Here is an 18,387-nt window from a genome sequence, read left to right as displayed (position 1 = left end):
TATAAACTCATGATCATTAAGCATCATGTTGGGCTGAGGGGATGAGTAACAGGAGCCATCCATCAAAGACTTTCATTAACAACTAGCTCAGCGCTAAACTTCTCCTTTCTCCACCACAAAGTCCCAGTGATCACACAGAGGGGAGATCAGCTACCGCACCAGTCAGCTGGGGCCAGTGTTGAACAAGTCAGCTTATTGAATTAAACCCTTATTACCGACACATCATTAAATATAATAGAACTCTGTACAGTCTGATGATACATCAGCAATCATTGTTACATTGGCCTATAACAGGTTGATTTAGGATGTGTTGTCTAATGTGAGTTACTGTATTCTTATGTACTCTGCTGTACTCTACTGTACTCTACTGTAGCTGGACAGTACTGTATGTCAACTACAAGGTTATTAAACATTGTACAAATATGACTTTCTCTTTCCCTGTGTTGGCAATGCTAATGAACATTAGACTAAATATGTGCAATATGCTACAATGAATTTCCATTACATTTTATACAGTATGTTTTATATACTTATTGCTTATAACCTTTATCATTTATGTCCATGCATTAGAATTACAGTTAAAATTATGGGGATAAATGATATGCACAACATCAGGCTTTTTGTTTCAAGGCTTGAAAATATTCAGTGAACTAATGCTACTTTACTACCCCTGCATCAAGTGCTGTGATAAATTAATGGCATTTTTATTATTTTATGATGTCATGAAATTTTTACTGATCACTCTGGCACAGAAGGACATGTGGTGGTATCCAGGGACGATGGCCCTCCGTCCGTCCAGAGAGACGGTACAGTATGCTCACCACCGCCTGCCTGCTGCATGCCCACTATACAGGATATTTGTAATGTACAGTAGTGAGGATGGCAAGAGCACATAGCTTCAGCAAATGGAGAAAAAAATAGGACAACTGGGATAGGAGAGAGAGGGAGAGAGAAAAATAGAGAGGGAGAGAGAAAGAGAGAGAGAGAGAAAGAGAAAAAGAGAGAGAGAGATGCAGGGAGTTTTTTAAAAACTTGACAGAATAAATGCACAAGTGAAGGAGAGGCAGGGAATGAAGAAGAGAGAACATGAGAGAGGGGCAGAGAGAGAGAATACAAAATATATAATGGTACAAGTTGTTCCCCTCCCATTCTGAACATGGCCTCTGGCGAGCGAGCGGTCCTTCCCTCAAATGAGTTCAGCATGCAGCCTTCATCCCACATCTCAAATTATAGCGACGCGCTCCAAGCTCAAGTGGAAAAAAAGCCACCCACAATAATCTCCTCCGCCCTGCCGAGTGCTCTTTTTGTCTCAAATTTGGTTACAAACATATTTTGTTCGATAGCAAATGGCTGCCCAGTCAAGTCATTCCATAGCCGTAGAGAACAGAGCAGGGCGAGGGATGGCAGAGTCAGTGGAACTTCTTAGCTTAGCATTGGAGAAGTGTGGAACCCGAGAAGGCCCATGTCAGCACTGTGAAGAGGGCTTTAATCTGCCTGGCCACAGAACATGTGCAGGAGGCCCGCTTCTCTGCCCACAGCCACAGGGCGTATCCTGGGCCTGGGCAGCCCTGGCAGAGGCAACTAGAGGCAGTGGTAAGGAAAGCAGAAGAAGAGGCAGAGAGAGGCAGGAGGCCCTGTGCATTGTGCCTGTGTCTACCCTATATTTACGCACCACACTGCCGCTCCACTCCTGCCCCTCTCCTTTATAAATAGCCTGGCCACCACCATAAGGCCTTGGATTGTCTGCTCCATACAACTGTAAGATAATAAGGATTGTTAGAGCCTGTTTAAGGTCCGGTATTAAGGACAGCTGAAAACATAGTCTAGATTTAAGTGAAAAAAAGTTGAAAAGTCCTCCACTATTCTTCTGTTAAAGGGGCTGCTTCTGTAAGATACTGAAAAGCTTCACTTGATGAAAATCAAGCAGGACAGGTGCGTAAACCTTGGAGTTTGGTAATTTCCTTTTTTCGGTTTCCCAGGTGCATAGGGCTAATACCTTGATAAAAAAAGACAACTGACAAAGGCCATAATATTCTGTTGAATAACTGTTATTGTCATGTCTGTGAAAGCGGGCCTCGCAGCATATGCTGCAGCTCAAACACCTGGTCTATGGGGAGGTGAAGCACACAGCTCTATGATCTGAGCACAATAGCAGGCTTTGTGTATCAGCTGTCACTCATCACAAAGGTCACATATGACCCAGAGTGGAGACCTTGAGGGCCTAAACCTCTGCAATTTGCGCCCTGCCCTGACTAAGATGGAGACAAAGTGGTCTTTACATCCCGTTTTCTCATCCCAATCTGTTTTGTATTTCAGTTGTAACCAATTGCAATGTTATTTATAATGTTGCAGCTCTCCAGTAGTTGGTAGTTTTAAACCATTTACGTCTTAAGCCCATCCAGTGGTGTGGTAAGCCAAGGGTTTCTTTCATGCAGCCTCTCTTTTCCCCTGCTCCCTGGGCCTCAGCCCTGCACTGCTGGAGCTCCACAGGCCTCATCCCCCAAGGCAGGCACAGGATCACTCAGGCCATAGATGGACCACTGCCCTAGACATCCAGTCCTCTGAGTCCTCCAGCCTCTACTGACAGCACCAGGCTACCACCTCATTAAGAGAGCAGCACAGAGTAGCATCTTAGTTCAATTATGGAGCTGAACTGCTAACTGCTACCCCTAATCCGGGCTGGACGCCAGATAGAGTTTTTGGTTTGTTTTTAATGACAGAATATATTATCATACACCAGGCTGAGATGTTCTTCTCTTTTTCTCTGGAAGGAGAACCAAGTCAGCCACACAAAACCTGACCTTTCAACTTAATTTCCAAATGGTGCATTTTATGCATTGCCATCTCTGCTCTGTGCTGTAAAGGCCTTTCTGACAGAGCTCTCCTGTGGTTTTTTATTCCACACTGGGTTGAGATCATTTGCTGTTGTATTTTTACGGGTTTCCAGCTCTCAATGACCCTGAACTGTTCACTGGCTCCTCCGGGGACCGTTAAGTTGGGCTCACATCTCTGCCTTATCAAACCCTCTGCTTACAATAACACAATACTACCATAACCACAACAATATGGAGAGTGAACTGAGTGACCTGGCAGACACAGGAGCCGTTATGTGCCCACTGTAACAATGCTGCAGCAGAGCACAACAGGCCCATTATGGCGTGTTCTCTCTCCCCAGTCTCTGTTGTACAGAGGCCCGGCCGACAGTGAGCGTGGCTCTCTCTGCAGGTCTAGAGCTCTGGGGCCAGTAACATTTTAGAGCGGCTGCAGTGCATTGGCAATTCCCCATTTTACACCGCAACTACAGAAAATAAGGGAACTACCTCAGCCAACAGCCCAACCGGGATGCGGCCTTGATGTCTTTCTGGAGAGAGGTGAGACAGACAGAGAGACAGAGAGACAGAAAGAGAGAAAGAGCGGGTGGCATTGTTTCAGTCCTGGCCTGGGACAGACGCCCACACACATCCACAACCTCTTTCAGAGTCATAGACTATTTTTATTCCTTTGACAGATGTGAACAATTGGACAAAGCATTAATGTAAGCAATACTCAACAATGGCACTTGCTGGCTATGGCCAGTGACTGGGAGCAGAACATAATCTAATTTGGACGGCCAAACCCATGTATGCCAGGGATTTACATTGCAGCCAAAAAGCCTTGGTTGGCAATTTCCAAGACAGCAGTCGAAAAGCAGCAGAAAATTGCTTCCAGGGCTGCAGACCAGACAAGATTATATTCAAAGTCTTTGTGAGGGCTTTGCCTGAATAGGACCTCGGCACACACACAAACACACACACTCACATACACACACACACACACACAGATTAGAGAGAAGAGCATTTCTACTACTCGCGAAAGGTTAGGAGTCAGGACTTTGTGGAACACCAGCAAAGCCCCATTTGAATATGTTCGGCTCTGAGCTGTACGACATGGGAAAGAGAATATTGTACTCATCAATAATGTAGGGGGGGAGGGTGTCAGGGGGACAGGGGCAGTTCAATAGGTTAATACACTGGCCTTTCACCCTTTGATTTCAGTTTGGGAGATGTCAGCAGAGGAATATATTGTATCTCTACACACAGCCTCCAGTGAACAGCGGGTACTACCAGGACCAAGACAAGAGCTATGGGAATATCAACCAAAACAAGAGCTATGGGAATATCAACCAAGACAAGAGCTATGGGAATATCAACCAAGACAAGAGCTATGGGAATATTAACCAAGATAAGAGCTATAAGAATCTAAAGCAAGACAAGAGCTATGGGAATGTCAACCAAGACAAGAGTAATAGGAATATCACCAATCTGTGACACCTGAATCAGTGACTCTGTAGCCTTTCTCCTGTATCTCAGTTCATACAGTATGGGAAAACTATGAAATCTTCAACCTGCAGATGAATACAACCAATCCTAACAGTTTTACCAGTTCTAGCTAGCTATGCTAATAGCAGGAGACAATTCCAGGAGTTGCAAATGGATCCTGTTGTATTTGACTGTACACATTCTCAGTTGTTCTAGATAAAAGCATCCACTGAGCAAATAAATAATGGAACAAAGTAATTGCCCTTTACAGACAATAATACCTTTAGATAAATATTTCAAAAGGGAACATTTCTTGGAAAAGCTTTTATTGCACAGCATTACCCGCAGTATTAGACTTAAAACGAATCATCCAGCGATCATACACTGTTTACCAGGGGGCAGGGCTACCGACGTTAAGGCTAATCTGAAGATGGTGCTGGCTAAAGCTAAAACTGGCGAGTGTAGAGAGTATTGGGATATTGTTATCCACGTCAGAACCAACGATGTTAGGATGAAACAGTCAGAGCTCACCAAGCGCAACATAGCTTCAGCGTGTAAATCAGCTAGAAAGATGTGTCGGCATCGACAGTCTCTGGCCCCCTCCCAGTTAGGGGGAGTGATGAGCTCTACAGCAGAGTCTCACAACTCAATCGCTGGTTGAAAACTGTTTTCTGCCCCTCCCAAAAGATAGAATTTGTAGATAATTGGCCCTCTTTCTGGGACTCACCCACAAACAGGACCAAGCCTGGCCTGCTTAGGAGTGACAGACTCCATCCTAGCTGGAGAGGTGCTCTCATCGACTCAGTGGGTTTTGTCCAACATGTCTCTGGACCTACTCACTGTCACAGTCATACTCTGGACCTAGTTTTGTCCCATGGAATAAATGTTGTGGATCTTAATGTTTTTTCCTCATAAGCCTGGACTATCGGACCACCATTTTATTACGTTTGCAATTTCAACAAATAATCTGTTCAGACCCCAACCAAGGAGCATCAAAAGTCGTGCTATAAATTCACAGACAACACAAAGATTCCTTGATGCCCTTCCAGACTTCCTCTGACCACCCAAGCATGTCAGAGGACAAAAATCAGTTAACCACCTAACTGAGGAACTCAATTTAACCTTGCGCAATACCCTAGATGCAGTTGCACCCCTAAAAACTAAAAACATTTCTCATAACCCCTCCTGACCCCTCCTGTCTCAGCCTCCAGTATTTATGCTGCAGTAGTTTATGTGTCGGGGGGCTAGGGTCAGTTTGTTATATCTGGAGTACTTCTCCTGTCCTATTCGGTGTCCTGTGTGAATTTAAGTGTGCTTTCTCTAATTCTCTCTTTCTCTCTTTCTTTCTCTCCCTCGGAGGACCTGAGCCCTAGGACATTGCCCCAGGACTACCTGACATGATGACTCCTTGCTATCCCCAGTCCACCTGGCCGTGCTGCTGCTCCAGTTTCAACTGTTCTGCCTTATTATTATTCGACCATGCTGGTCATTTATGAACATTTGAACATCTTGGGCATGTTCTGTTATAATCTCCACCCGGCACAGCCAGAAGAGGACTGGCCACTCCACATAGCCTGGTTCCTCTCTAGGCTTCTTCCTAGGTTTTGGCCTTTCTAGGGAGTTTTTCCTAGCCACCGTGCTTCTACACCTGCATTGCTTGCTGTTTGGGGTTTTAGGCTGGGTTTCTGTACAGCACTTAGAGATATCAGCTGATGTACGAAGGGCTATATAAATACATTTAATTTGATTTTGATTTGATACTGATGGGATATAGTAAAAAAGGACAAATAGAAAACAGTAAATAGTGAATATTTGACATGTCCTCAACAAGAAGGTAGATGATTAGTGAACTGTAGAATTAAAGGACATCTTCCACCTCAAAGGGCAGTAGTAAGGAGAGAGAGATGAGGAGGAACGAGAGAGAGAGATGAGAGAGAGAGGGGAGTGCAGAAGAAAGAGCCGAGAGAGAAAGATAAGAGAGAGAGAAGAGATAGAAAGAGAGAGTAAGAAGAGAGGAGGAAGGGATGCATTGTGCTCCATGGACACACTTTGTATTAAAAGATGAATTGATCCATCTGTAAGCAGCACTTAGCCCCACTCTCCGGCTGGGTCGTTACACTGTGATAAATCAATATTTAATATCCCCCTCCAACAGCCACACTAGATGATTTTAACCTCTCCTTAATCCCATTTATGTTACTTTTCCTGAATCTTCATGTAAGCTTTCACTGTGATAAACTTCCAGACAGCCGACCGGGAGCACAGCTACTAAAGAGCCCACAGTATTTATGTCAGGTGAGGTGCTTGGCTGAAATATTCATATTCTGAAACTGACCAAAGTGAAAGCTTTTATCTGGGCCGTCCGGGCCTGTGCAGACTGTTGGCTTGTATCAGGGGAAGGGAAGGCCACTCCGTGCTGTGCCGCGCCAGGCCTGCCCCCCCACCCCCTCCCTCCATCCCTCCCTCCCTAGCCCCTTCCTAACCCTCCCTCCCTCCCAGGCTGAATTACAGCCCTCTGTTTTTACTGTGCCACTGTGATGATCACTCATCTGGCTCACTTGTTAGAGTGTGTCCCAGCACTCAGCACACACACCATCCTGATAGGGACAGTGTCACTGGAACTGTCTTTATCTGCCTTTGGTCTTGGGATGGAGCCAAGCATGGCAACAGAAGACTGATCATATTCACTACCACATTGACCTTAGAGTTTCACATTGGAGTGTCTCTTTGGTATGACTGAGACAGCATGAAGAGCTGCTCCTCAGTCCCTCTCTAAGCACTTATAGTTCAGTTATTCACTCACTCTTGGAATCAACTGTACATTTCTTGATGTCCCCATAGGATAACCTTTTCTGGTTCCATGTAGAACCCTCTGTGGAAAGGGTCAAGACAGCACCTTTCTTTCTAAGAGTGCAGGAGAGGTAGTGCCAAGGGTTTCATGCTAAATCATTATAGATGCAGCTACTTCTCCTAAACATAGTTGTGCTTCTGGTAAGCTGTCCTCTGAGAGACCCAGGTGGGAGGATGGAGAGAGAGGCCAGGCACACGAAGGCTGACTGACTTCCCAAAAGAAGGAGTCTTTGTGGTGTGTACGGTTACCTAGGGGAACACGATAACCCCAAAAATACCAGTCATATTTTCAAACTGATAGCCCACCTAATTATAATCTGTTGTTCTTGGCTGTGTACTGTCAATGCTGTGATCTTGAACCACAAGCCTCCACAGTCTTACCTCGCTGTTACATTGACTCTTACATTGCACTGACTCTATGCACACACAATGGACTCTACCCACACACCCACACATACTAACACTGACATTTCTATTCTTTATCTTTAACTCTGCATTGTTGGAAAAGGACCCGTAAATTAGCATTTCACTGTTAGTCTAAACTCTCTGCCCATCTCTCTGTCTCTCTCTCTCTGTCTGTCTATCTCTCTGTCTATCTCTCTGTCTCTCTCTTTGTCTATCTCTCTGTCTCTCTCTCTCTGTCTCTCTCTCTCTTTGTCTGTCTCTCTCTGTCTCTCTCTCTCTCTCTCTCTCTCTGTCTGTCTCTCTCTCTCTCTGTCTATCTCTCTGTCTCTCTCTTTGTCTCTCTCTCTTTCTCTCTCCTCAGAATGAGTACACAGACTGAACGGGGTGGAGCAGAGGTGAGGAGTGATTGACAGCGTCAGCCACAAACGCCCCTCCCTGTTATAAAAACACACAGCTCACCTGAGAGGATTGTTTAAACACAGGCTGAGTAGACAGGCCCATAATGCAGTCGAGACAAAAACGAAAGCACACAAAAGAGGGGCAGAGAAAAGCAGTAAGCTCTACCTGCTAAAAACAATGGAGGGGTAGGTGTTTGCTGCCTGTTGAAAACGGTTCCTTTCAGGGCATTGTTCACACACTGCATTCATATCATGTAGCAGCAGATTCTGGAGCTTGGCTCACCTTAGAGTCAGGGAGGTAGAGAACGCTACAGGGTCGTCCCACAGACACACCGACAGACACAGACAGAGACTGAGTGGAAACGGGAGATGGGAGTGTTAACGTTACTCTACGGGCCTCATACTCACCCACTTAGTGGAGAACCAACAAAGACAGAGAAACTGAGGAAGCGTGACTAGCTAACAGGAACAGTTATGATTGCGAGGTGTTAAGGTGTACGACCATAAAAAACTGTAGTTTGAAATGTCTTTTTTAACGACACAACTCTGTGAGATGGGACTGAACTTTAAATGGTTTTATTGTCTGGTGGCATGGCAAGACAAGTTGATCCCACTGAGTTGTTAAACTATTAGTCATGTCCCTTGACTTGACACACTTCAGTCTGAGCTCACTGCATTGCCACCTGCGTAGACACAGATTTACCCCTAAAACTAAATTAAAGAAGAAATCAAAATAGATATTCGTAATTTTTTAAAAATATACATTGACCTAGTTGAATGTGTTGGTTAAAAGTGTCAGGTGTTGAAATATTAATGAAGCTCCGCTCCCAGTTCCTGCCTGCTCCTCACAGCCAACTGGCAATATGGCACCAATCAGAGGGAGGTGGATGTTTTTTTCTCTCCTTGATTGACTCATCGCTTGAAGATATTTTAAAAGGGAATCCCGGGGAGGGGAGTGTGTGTGCTCCTGGTACAAAGCACCCCTGTCCCATGTCGAGGGACGGAGAGGGCCGTATGTCTGCTTTAATTGGGCAGAGACATCAGAGTGTTAACCCGCACCGGGCAGCACCATGGTCCGATCCTCTATCACCAACATCAACACATACGCATGCAAACACCATAACACACGCACACACACACACACACACACACACAGCCATGCCAATGTCAATGTCAATCAAAACCACTACTCTGGACCAGCATTAAAGACAAACATTGGTCTGAAGAATTATATCTAAAAAAGAAAATAGCGGAAATCACTTTACTAGTTGTGGTTTTGGGCTACTCACAATGTACTCAGTGAACCAGCTCTGTTGGTGAGGAAAAAAGAGGGAGGGAAGGAGAAAAGAGAGACAGAGAGAGAAGAGTGAATAAACAGAAAGCAACATATAGGAAGATAAATGGAAGAGAGGAGAAAAGGAATGAGAGAGAATGAGACAGAGAGCTGGATGGACAGACAGACGGAGGGGGTCAGGGATTCTGACCTTGTCAGCCCTGCTGCAGTTGTTGAGGCCCATGCCTGTGAGGGCAGAGAGCTTGGCCTCCATGCCCTGCTGGTGGTGCTGCAGCTGCTCTCTCTGGATCTGTTCTCTCATCTTCCTGGCCTCCTGGATGGCCTTCATCACCGCATCCTGGTCCCCGAACAGCGCTGTGGAGTTCAGGCTGGACAGGATGTCTGGGGAGGGAGTCACACCCAGTTAACCCACACACACAGTAGATACACATTCACACTATTCATTTTGATTCAAAGTGAATGAGCCCACTGGCAGGTGTTCATCATCCTATGTGGAGAATCAAGCCTTGTAGGAGGTCCTCTTCCCTTTTTCCCCGTCAGGTAGTGTGTGTGTATGTGCTCGTGTATGCTGCCTGAATCTGTGTACGGGTGGGTCTGTTTTAAAGACAGCGAGAGGCAGTAGACCGAGTCTGTTGACCTTCTTTGTGTAATTAACATCTCAAAGTTAGGTGAGGAGGGATGGCAGTTAAAGACACAGAAATAGAATAAAACAAACATGGGGTTCAAACCCCCAGTCTGAGCGGAACAGCGGAAATGCAGGCACTTTAATGAAAGACTGCATTTAATAACAGTTAGCAAAGGCTGAGTAGAAAGGCTTAACATGAGAGGGATGGTGAAACGTGAGACCTCTTAAAAACAAATCATGTGTTACAACATCCGCAGCTCTAGATTGCATGGTTTTTAATACCAAGGATCCACCGAGATTAAGAGTTGCAATTGTGTCAACAGGATAAACGTCATTAACTTCTGGTTCATCCAGATAAAAAAGGGCAACATTCAAAGCCATTTTTACACCTTTGACAGTGTGAAATATTATATGTTCAACTCCCATTATCTAAAGACAGAAAATAAAACCAACAAAATATCGAGCTTCGATCCTATATCACTGTTATGGAATTATAATGATCTTTCTATGTGATCGAGGGGGTGCCAACTTCAAAAAGATTCAGTCAGTATGTATTGACTATTGGAGAGCCGGAGGTGAGATGCAGAGTGTGGCCAGTTCTTACCCAGAGAAGACCCACGGCCCATGCCTCCGAGGGGACTGGGGATGCCGCTCTTGGACAGGCTGTTGGGGCTGGTCTTGCTGCCTGTGAACAGGCTGTGTGTGGGGGATGTGGGGGACTTGACCAGCTCTGCCGTCTTGGGCCGGGCGGACAGGTTGAGAGGCTGCGTTCCCTCCTCCTTGTAGAGATGGGGTAAGGGAGCGGAGTGGAAGAGAGAGCGAGAGAGAGAGAGAGAGAGAGAGAGAGAGAGAGAGAGAGAGAGAGAGAGAGAGAGAGAGAGAGAGAGAGAGAGAGAGAGAGAGAGAGAGAGAGAGAGAGAGAGTGGAAGAGGGAGAGAGATAGAAGAGAGATAGATAGGAGAGAGAGTGGAAGAGGGAGTGGAAGAGGGAGAGAGAGATAGAAGAGAGATAGAGAGGGAGAAACAGCGGGAGAGAGAGGAGACAGATGTGAATAAGGGCTCCTCCTATTGGAGGATGTGTGGGCTCCCAGACAACACTCTGCTTCTGGCTAATTACTAGCGCTCCTATCTGACCGTCCACTGCTCCCCCCTCTCCCTTCCCCTTCTCTCCTCTCCCCTCTTCTATTCTTCTCTACTCTCCCCCGCTTTTCCGCTCCTGTCCCCTGCTCTCTCATTCTCTCCCCTCCTCTCCTCATTCATCTGCTGGCACCATGCCATCATGGCCGTCCTCACAGTTGCTGAGCACCTTTGTTCACACTAATTAAATCCGATTTTGCCTCTCTGTACATCTTCATCTGTTCTCCCTCTTCTCTGGTCTAAGAATGAATAATAACCACATTACAGAGATACATGGTGATGATTAAAGATGGTTGTAAGTAACAGTCATCAAACGGCAGTTGCGTTATCTAATTTATTAAGTTGTTTTCCAATTTCCTTTCTCATTTGCCGATACTGGTGTTAGTCATTTGTTTAATATAATACTGCATCCAACCGTGTGTAATAAATGTATAACTGGTTTAGAATGCATTCTTTGTAAAGTTGTGTGAGTTAATGTGAGATGTCAGGTCACAGAAGGACATGTCTGCTGGGCTGGTTGCAGTACAGCACAGAGCAGCAGTACGGTGTGATTGAGGCTGATGGTGATCTGTGGTGTTCTCCAGGCCAGTGTCTAGGAGCTCTTGGAGAGGATACCTGCTACCTGACTGGATGGTACTGTAGGTATTACACACGTACCAATGGAGGAAAGTACCTGGGTGGGTGAAGTATAGCTCTACTGCATCCTTATGTATCTCTCTAGTGAAGTCTCTTCGCTGAGATTAGTCTGTATGCTGTTGTTAACAGTCTTTTTCAAAGCCCAAGTGTCTCCTAGTCCAAACATATGGCTGGCTCAGACACAGACTGCCTCAAGGCCTTGTTATTGCTGTGCCAATAACAGTTTGTCATCCAATGAAGCCAAAAGCTGACAAACAAAACTAACAGCAATCTAATTCTAACTAAAGATGAATACAGATGGGGCTTTGGGGACATATGTACTTTACATTAGTGTTTAATTATTGATAGTTCAAGCTCACAACCTTAGTGTTTAGAAGTATGATAAATACCCATAGAGCCCATTCAGAACAGCAACACAATGTCAAAATATCTGAGTGAAAAGACCTGTAGGATCTGTGTAGTGCCTCTTATCTAACAAACAGCCTTGATGACATAGATCCTATAAAGTGACAGGGTTTAGGAGACAGCTTGATACAGGCCCATGGATGAGCTCCCAGGAGGCTGTGTGCCTGGGGTCATGGGGGAGGTGTGGTGGGGTTGTGGGGGAGGCCGTGTTTAGTTCCAGAGCTTGCATGCCGAAGAGAATACCAGAGAGAGAGAGAGAGAGAGAGAGAGCTGCCCTAATGTACCATTCAATGACATGATTTAAGTCCCTTCACTATAGTGATATTAAGCTAAACTTTTCCAAATGGAGGCATGTTTCTGATTATGGCCTCGCATGGTGAGAGGATGATGTATCTACTCTATGCTCCATACGGAGGTCTGGTGGATCCAGGCCATGCAGTAGCAGACCCTGCTCTTGGGTTTATTTACAAGACAATAAGAGTCATCCGTCCTTCCTTTTCCCGTCACTTTATAAACTGCATTTACATACGAGTGATTCTCTCTCTGTTCTACTGGTTTTGTTCCGTCATAATAAAAAAGGTTCTGCTGTTCCTTGTGATCTGAAACCATGTGTTCCACAAATTCTCTCACTTAGAGCGCCCACAGCCATAGCAACCATGTCCACAGAGTTCTGGTTGAGAGAGAGTGGGCCTTGTTAAAGGCCCACAGATTGATGGGCCGGTAAGAAGTTTGGCCCAGTATTAGCACAGAACACAGAACAGCAGCACCACTACCACTACTACCACTCATTTACTGAGTTATCAGCAGGCTGGGTCAAGAACCACTCCAGTACTTAGGCGGTGGGCTGTAGGTGGGTGAAGTGAGGGGTGAGAGGCGGGGCCTACCTTGACTTGAGTGATAGGGCTGGAGCATCTCTTGTCGTTCTTCAGGCCGGAGGGAGAGATGGGCCCGCTGTTGTTGGGAGGCTGGGGGAGTGGCGGCATCTTGGCTCCAGGAGAGACCTGCATGCTGGCAAGCTGGGCGGCATACAGTTGCTGTAGAGAGGAGAGGGAGGAAACCCACAAGTCATTAACATCCAAAGCCAGACACCATTCAAAGCTTTTTCTCTTTCTCTCTTTTCCTCTCTTTCTCTCTCTGTCTCTCTTGCTCTCTGTCTCTCTCTCACTCTCTGTGTCTCATTCACGTCTTCCTCTCTTTCCATGCCTGGCAGAGAACCTCCATCAAAGGTCTTTACTGTATATCAAAGCTTGAATCCAGGGAGAGACAGCAGCCTTAAAAACCACACAGCCATGGCTCTCATTCAGCACACTTGGAGCGCTCTTTTTCCACTCATCACAGAGAGAAGTTTTCAGACTCAACAGGAGAGAGACTGTTCTGCTTTCCCTCCACAGTAGAGAGGTTTCTGTTGGGCTTTCTGGTCTGAAATAGGACACTACTACACAGCCACCTGAGCTGGCCCTCTATACGCCTGCCATCCCACACGGTTAGAAAACCAAACCCAGTTGGACTCCCATCACAGAACACATTAAACGCATACATTATTAAGGCCCCATCCTGCCTGCTGCACAAAGACCATTGATGTCATCATGCTTATTTTCCTTGGCGATAAATCAGTAACCAGTGGTGACTTACCACTCAGACGTGTGGTTTTGATGACTGGCTAAGCGTTTAATGACAATCACGTTTCCACACTGAAAAGCGGTTGAACTCTGTATAATATTATATGTGTCTACTGCTGTCCTGATTACCTGGCAGGCGCTTAGTGAACGGGTTATTACGCATACTGATATGGCTCATTTAAAATAAAAGTTGTCAGACACACATCACAGAAAACGGTTTTGGGTCACAAACCGATAAACATCGTAATTGAAATAAACTTAAGATATAAGGAAGGCAGATTGTCTATCATTGACGAAAGCTGGAGGCTTTAGTGATGCCTGTTAAAACTTCTAGGCACTATGAACTAAAGGTCAACCGATTATGATTTTTCAACGCCGATAGCGATTATTGGAGGACCAAAAAAAGACGGTACCGATTAATCGGCTGATTTTTTTATATATATATTTGAAATAATGACAATTACAACAATACTGAATGAACACTTTTATTTTAACTTGATATAATAAATAAATAAAATCTATTTAGACTCAAATAAATAATAAAACTTGCTCAATTTGGTTTAAATAATGCAAAAACAAAGTGTTGAAGAAGAAAGTAAAAGTGCAATATGTGCCATGTAAAAAAGCTAATGTTTAAGTTCCTTGCTCAGAACATATGAATGCTGGTGGTTCAATATTCCCAGTTCTTCAATATTCCCAGTTAAGAAGTTTTAGGTTATAGTTATTATTGGATTTGTGATGCGTCGACTATTTCTCTCTATACCATTTGTATTTCATATACCGTTGACTATTGGATGTTCGAATAGGACTTTAGTATTGCCAGCCTAATCTTGGGAGTTGAAAGGTTTGAAGTCATAAACAGCACTGTTCTTCAAGCATTGCTAAGAGCTGCTGGCAAACGCAGTAAAGTTTGAATGAATGCTTATGAGCCTGCAGCTGCCTACCACCACTCAGTCAGACTGCTCTATCAAATATCAAATCATAGGGTGGTGCAGTGGTCTAGAGCACTGCACTGCAGCACTAGCTGTGCCAACAGAGACCCTCGGTTCGCGCCCAGGCTCTGTCACAGCTGGCCGCGACCAGGAAGTCTGTGGGGCGATGCACAATTGGCCTAGCGTCAGGGAGGGTTTGGCTGGTAGGGATATCCTTGTCTCATTGCGCACCAGCGACTGTGCACGCTAACCAAGGTCCCCAGGTGCACGGTGTTTCCTCCGACACATTGGTGCGGCTGGCTTCCGTGCGTGCTGTGTTAAGAAGCCGTGTTTCTTGGTTGGGTTGTGTTTCGGAGGACACATGACTTTCGACCTTTGTCTCTCCCGAGCCCGGACAGGAGTTGTAGCGATGAGACAGATAGTAGCTACTAACAATTGGACACCACGAAATTGGGTAGAAAAAAGGGGGTAAAATTAAAAATAATAATAATAATAATCAAATCATAGACTTAATTATAATATAATAAACACACAGAAATACGAGCCTTTGGTCATTAATATGGTCAAATCCGGAAACTATTATTTTGAAAACATGTTTTATTTTTTGGGGTGTAATACGGAACATATTTTATCGAACGGGTGGCAACCCTAAGTCTAAATATTGCTGTTACATTGCACAACTTTCGATGTTATGTCATAATTATGTCAAATTCAGCCAAATTAGTTTGCAACGAGCCAGGCGGCCCAAACTGTTGCACCCTGACTCTGCTTGCACTGAACGCAAGAGAAGTGACACAATTTCCCTAGTTAATATTGCCTACTAACATACATTTCTTTTAACTAAATATGCAGGTTTAAAAATATATACTTCTGTGTATTGATTTTAAGAAAGGCATTAATGTTTATGGTTAGGTACAGTCGTGCAAAGATTGCTTTTTTCGGCAATGCGCTTTTGTAAAATCAGCACCTGTTTGGCGAAGTTGAATTAGGCTGTGATTCGATGATAAATTAACAGGCACCGCATTGATTATATGCACCACAGGACAAGCTAGTTAACCGAGTAATATCATCAACCACGTGTAGTTAACTAGTGATTATGCAAAGATAGTTTTTTATAAGATAAGTTTAATGCTAGCTAGCAACTGACCTTGGCACCTTGCTGCATTTGCGTAACAGGTGGTCAGCCTGCCAAAAAGTCTCCTCGTGGAGTGCAATGTAATCGACCATAATCGGTGTCCAAAAAGGATTTTTATGAAAACTTGAAATCGGCCAACCTCTACTATGAACATGTGAGTTATAAATCATGGTTATCTAATAACATTCCAATACAAATCTGACTTTCCACTATTTTCCAGTCAAGATTGTTTTATGATCAGATCTGGAGTTGATTATGTTTTTGTACTGACCCCTCTCTAAGAGACCACTAAGACCCACTCCCTATGTTGTCAGCGCTACTGTATGCCTCAGGCTATTATTGATTGGCCACCAGGTAAGTGGTTAAATTGGCTTTCGTCCCCTGCTGTAAGTGGCAGGGGTCTGTCAACTAGGACTGCTGTCTCAGAGTGAGGGCTAGGTAGTGTACAATATGTCCAGACCAGACAGACACCACCTCATCACTCTCTGACAAGCCTTTCTGGCTCAGAGTAGGTAAGTCGCTCTGTTTCTATGTTATTCAAACGGATGGCGTTGTCAAGGGGAATTTACTTTCTGTTCGGTATCACCAATCAGCATGCCCCGTCTCATTTCCTGGTTTGCCGGGGCCCCATACAGACTCCATTTGTGTGGATGGAAAATGTGGCACAGCCCTGGTGGCCTGTGTGCCCCACCCTCCATAGTGCAGACGCAGACTAAAGCCAAACAAAGCACTTTGTGTCCTGCTCACATATCTCCAGATATAAACATGTATACTCTCCTGGACCAAACTTTATCGCCGCCACATACACGGCACACAAAAGGTTCATTCTTCTGGGGGACCCGAGGCGAACAACAGCACATGGGCAGCGGAAATGACCGACTGATTATGTTCCCACAATGATAGCGCTGCCCCCGCCTCACACACAAACAGCCTTTTGTCTTCAAGGGGCCACAGAAATGGACACAACTCTACCCCCCACCCCAAATCCATCTCACTAATACAACGTTGAGTTAGTTTGAGCCTTTTGGGTTATGGTGACATAGTTGAGTTAGTTTGAACATTTTGGGTTAGGGTGACATAGTTGTTTGCAGAGGAGTTGAGCATGGTCCTTGTTGAGCATGGTCCTCGTTGAGCTGCCTGACTATGTCTCTAGGCTACACGTGAGGCTCCAGTCTGTGTAGGAGCAGAGCGGAAGCCAAGTCTGTTGGACAGATGTTTGTTAACAGAGCTGTAGATGGGCAAAGCCCCTGACCTTGAGTGGGAAGAACTTTATTGTTCCGGAAAAAGAGCATAATTGGGTTTTGCTTCAAATTAGAGGCAGTCAGCCTGGCTTTTGTGAGGCCTGATTAGCAGGACGTAGCCATGGGGTGAGGAGCTGCAGCACTACCCAGCACAAGCAGACTCCAGGAGGTAAGAAACAATAAACACAATCAGGAGAGCAGGAAGACATGCAGGAGGGAGGTGTGACACGACACACAGTCCACCACTAACTAAACCATGCACCGCTCAAGGACAGAGAGGAGGTAGGGCAGCGGAGGGCTGCCACGTCTCCGGTGCATTTCAGCCTAGTTGTGTAAAAAGGTACGTGTTAACTAGCCGTGTACTAGGTGAAACAGAGGGGTGTGAGTTTGAGGGAGAGAGAGGGAGAGGGGAGAGGGGAGACGGGAGACAGCCTCTGGCTGACCTGACAGACTAACTAACACTGTCTCTGGCCAGGACACATGTTCCAGTCCCCTAACTGAAGGACATCTGCCTTCCCCATGCCCACACACATCTGCCTTCCCCATGCCCACACACATCTGCCTTCCCCATGCCCACACACATCTGCCTTCCCCATGCCCACACACATCTGCCTTCCCCATGCCCACACACATCTGCCTTCCCCATGCCCACACACATCTGCCTTCCCCATGCCCAAACACATCTGCCTTCCCCATGCCCACACACATCTGACTTCCCCATGCCCACACACATCTGACTTCCCCATGCCCACACTTACTCCCTTCCCCATGCCCACACACATCTGCCTTCCCCATGCCCACACACATCTGCCTTCCCCATGCCCACACACATCTGCCTTCCCCATGCCCACACTTACTCCCTTCCCCATGCCCACACTTACTCCCTTCCCCATGCCCACACACATCTGCCTTCCCCATGCCCACACACATCTGCCTTCCCCATGCCCACACACATCTGCCTTCCCCATGCCCACACACATCTGCCTTCCCCATGCCCACACACATCTGCCTTCCCCATGCCCACACTTACTCCCTTCCCCATGCCCACACACATCTGCCTTCCCCATGCCCACACTTACTCCCTTCCCCATGCCCACACACATCTGCCTTCCCCATGCCCACACTTACTCCCTTCCCCATGCCCACACACATCTGCCTTCCCCATGCCCACACTTACTCCCTTCCCCATGCCCACACACATCTGCCTTCCCCATGCCCACACTTACTCCCTTCCCCATGCCCCACACCCCCCTCCATCTTGCAGGGCTGCCACGGCAGAAGGTGCCTGTTGGTAATGAGGGTCACACTGAAAGTCAATGGTAAGACAGTGATCATGGGCTGGGGAAGGGGCAGAGGCTGGGGACTGGGAAGAGCTGGCTTGGTGCCCCAGGTCCACTATGGCCAGCATGCAGC

The 18,387-nt window shown here is 46.0% G+C and overlaps 1 protein-coding gene across 13 annotated transcripts in view; it reads right to left on the bottom strand.

Annotated features, from left to right (window-relative positions):
• The window catches only part of sox6 (SRY-box transcription factor 6), a 200,594-nt gene that overhangs the window by 24,725 nt on the left and 157,482 nt on the right, over positions 1-18,387 (bottom strand). For 8 of the 13 annotated variants that reach the window (XR_004206768.1, XR_004206765.1, XR_004206766.1 and 5 more), the window contains 4 exons: positions 12,932-13,081; positions 10,475-10,649; positions 9,436-9,626; positions 9,241-9,261 (listed from right to left, as the gene is read on the bottom strand). Coding sequence is in view for 9 of the 13 variants with exons in the window: in XM_031813468.1 (XP_031669328.1) it covers positions 9,241-9,261; positions 9,436-9,626; positions 10,475-10,649; positions 12,932-13,081 (537 nt within the window). In the remaining 4 variants the exon portion in view is untranslated. The remainder of the gene's footprint in view (positions 1-9,240; positions 9,262-9,435; positions 9,627-10,474; positions 10,650-12,931; positions 13,082-18,387) is intronic. The other 5 variants (XM_031813504.1, XM_031813546.1, XM_031813529.1 and 2 more) reach the window with 2 other exon arrangements.

The sequence above is a fragment of the Oncorhynchus kisutch genome, linkage group LG3, assembly GCF_002021735.2.
Source record: "Oncorhynchus kisutch isolate 150728-3 linkage group LG3, Okis_V2, whole genome shotgun sequence".
NCBI classification, from domain to species: domain Eukaryota; kingdom Metazoa; phylum Chordata; class Actinopteri; order Salmoniformes; family Salmonidae; genus Oncorhynchus; species Oncorhynchus kisutch.
The sequence above is the reverse complement of the archived record's forward strand: the minus strand, read 5'-3'. Positions and strand labels throughout refer to the sequence as shown.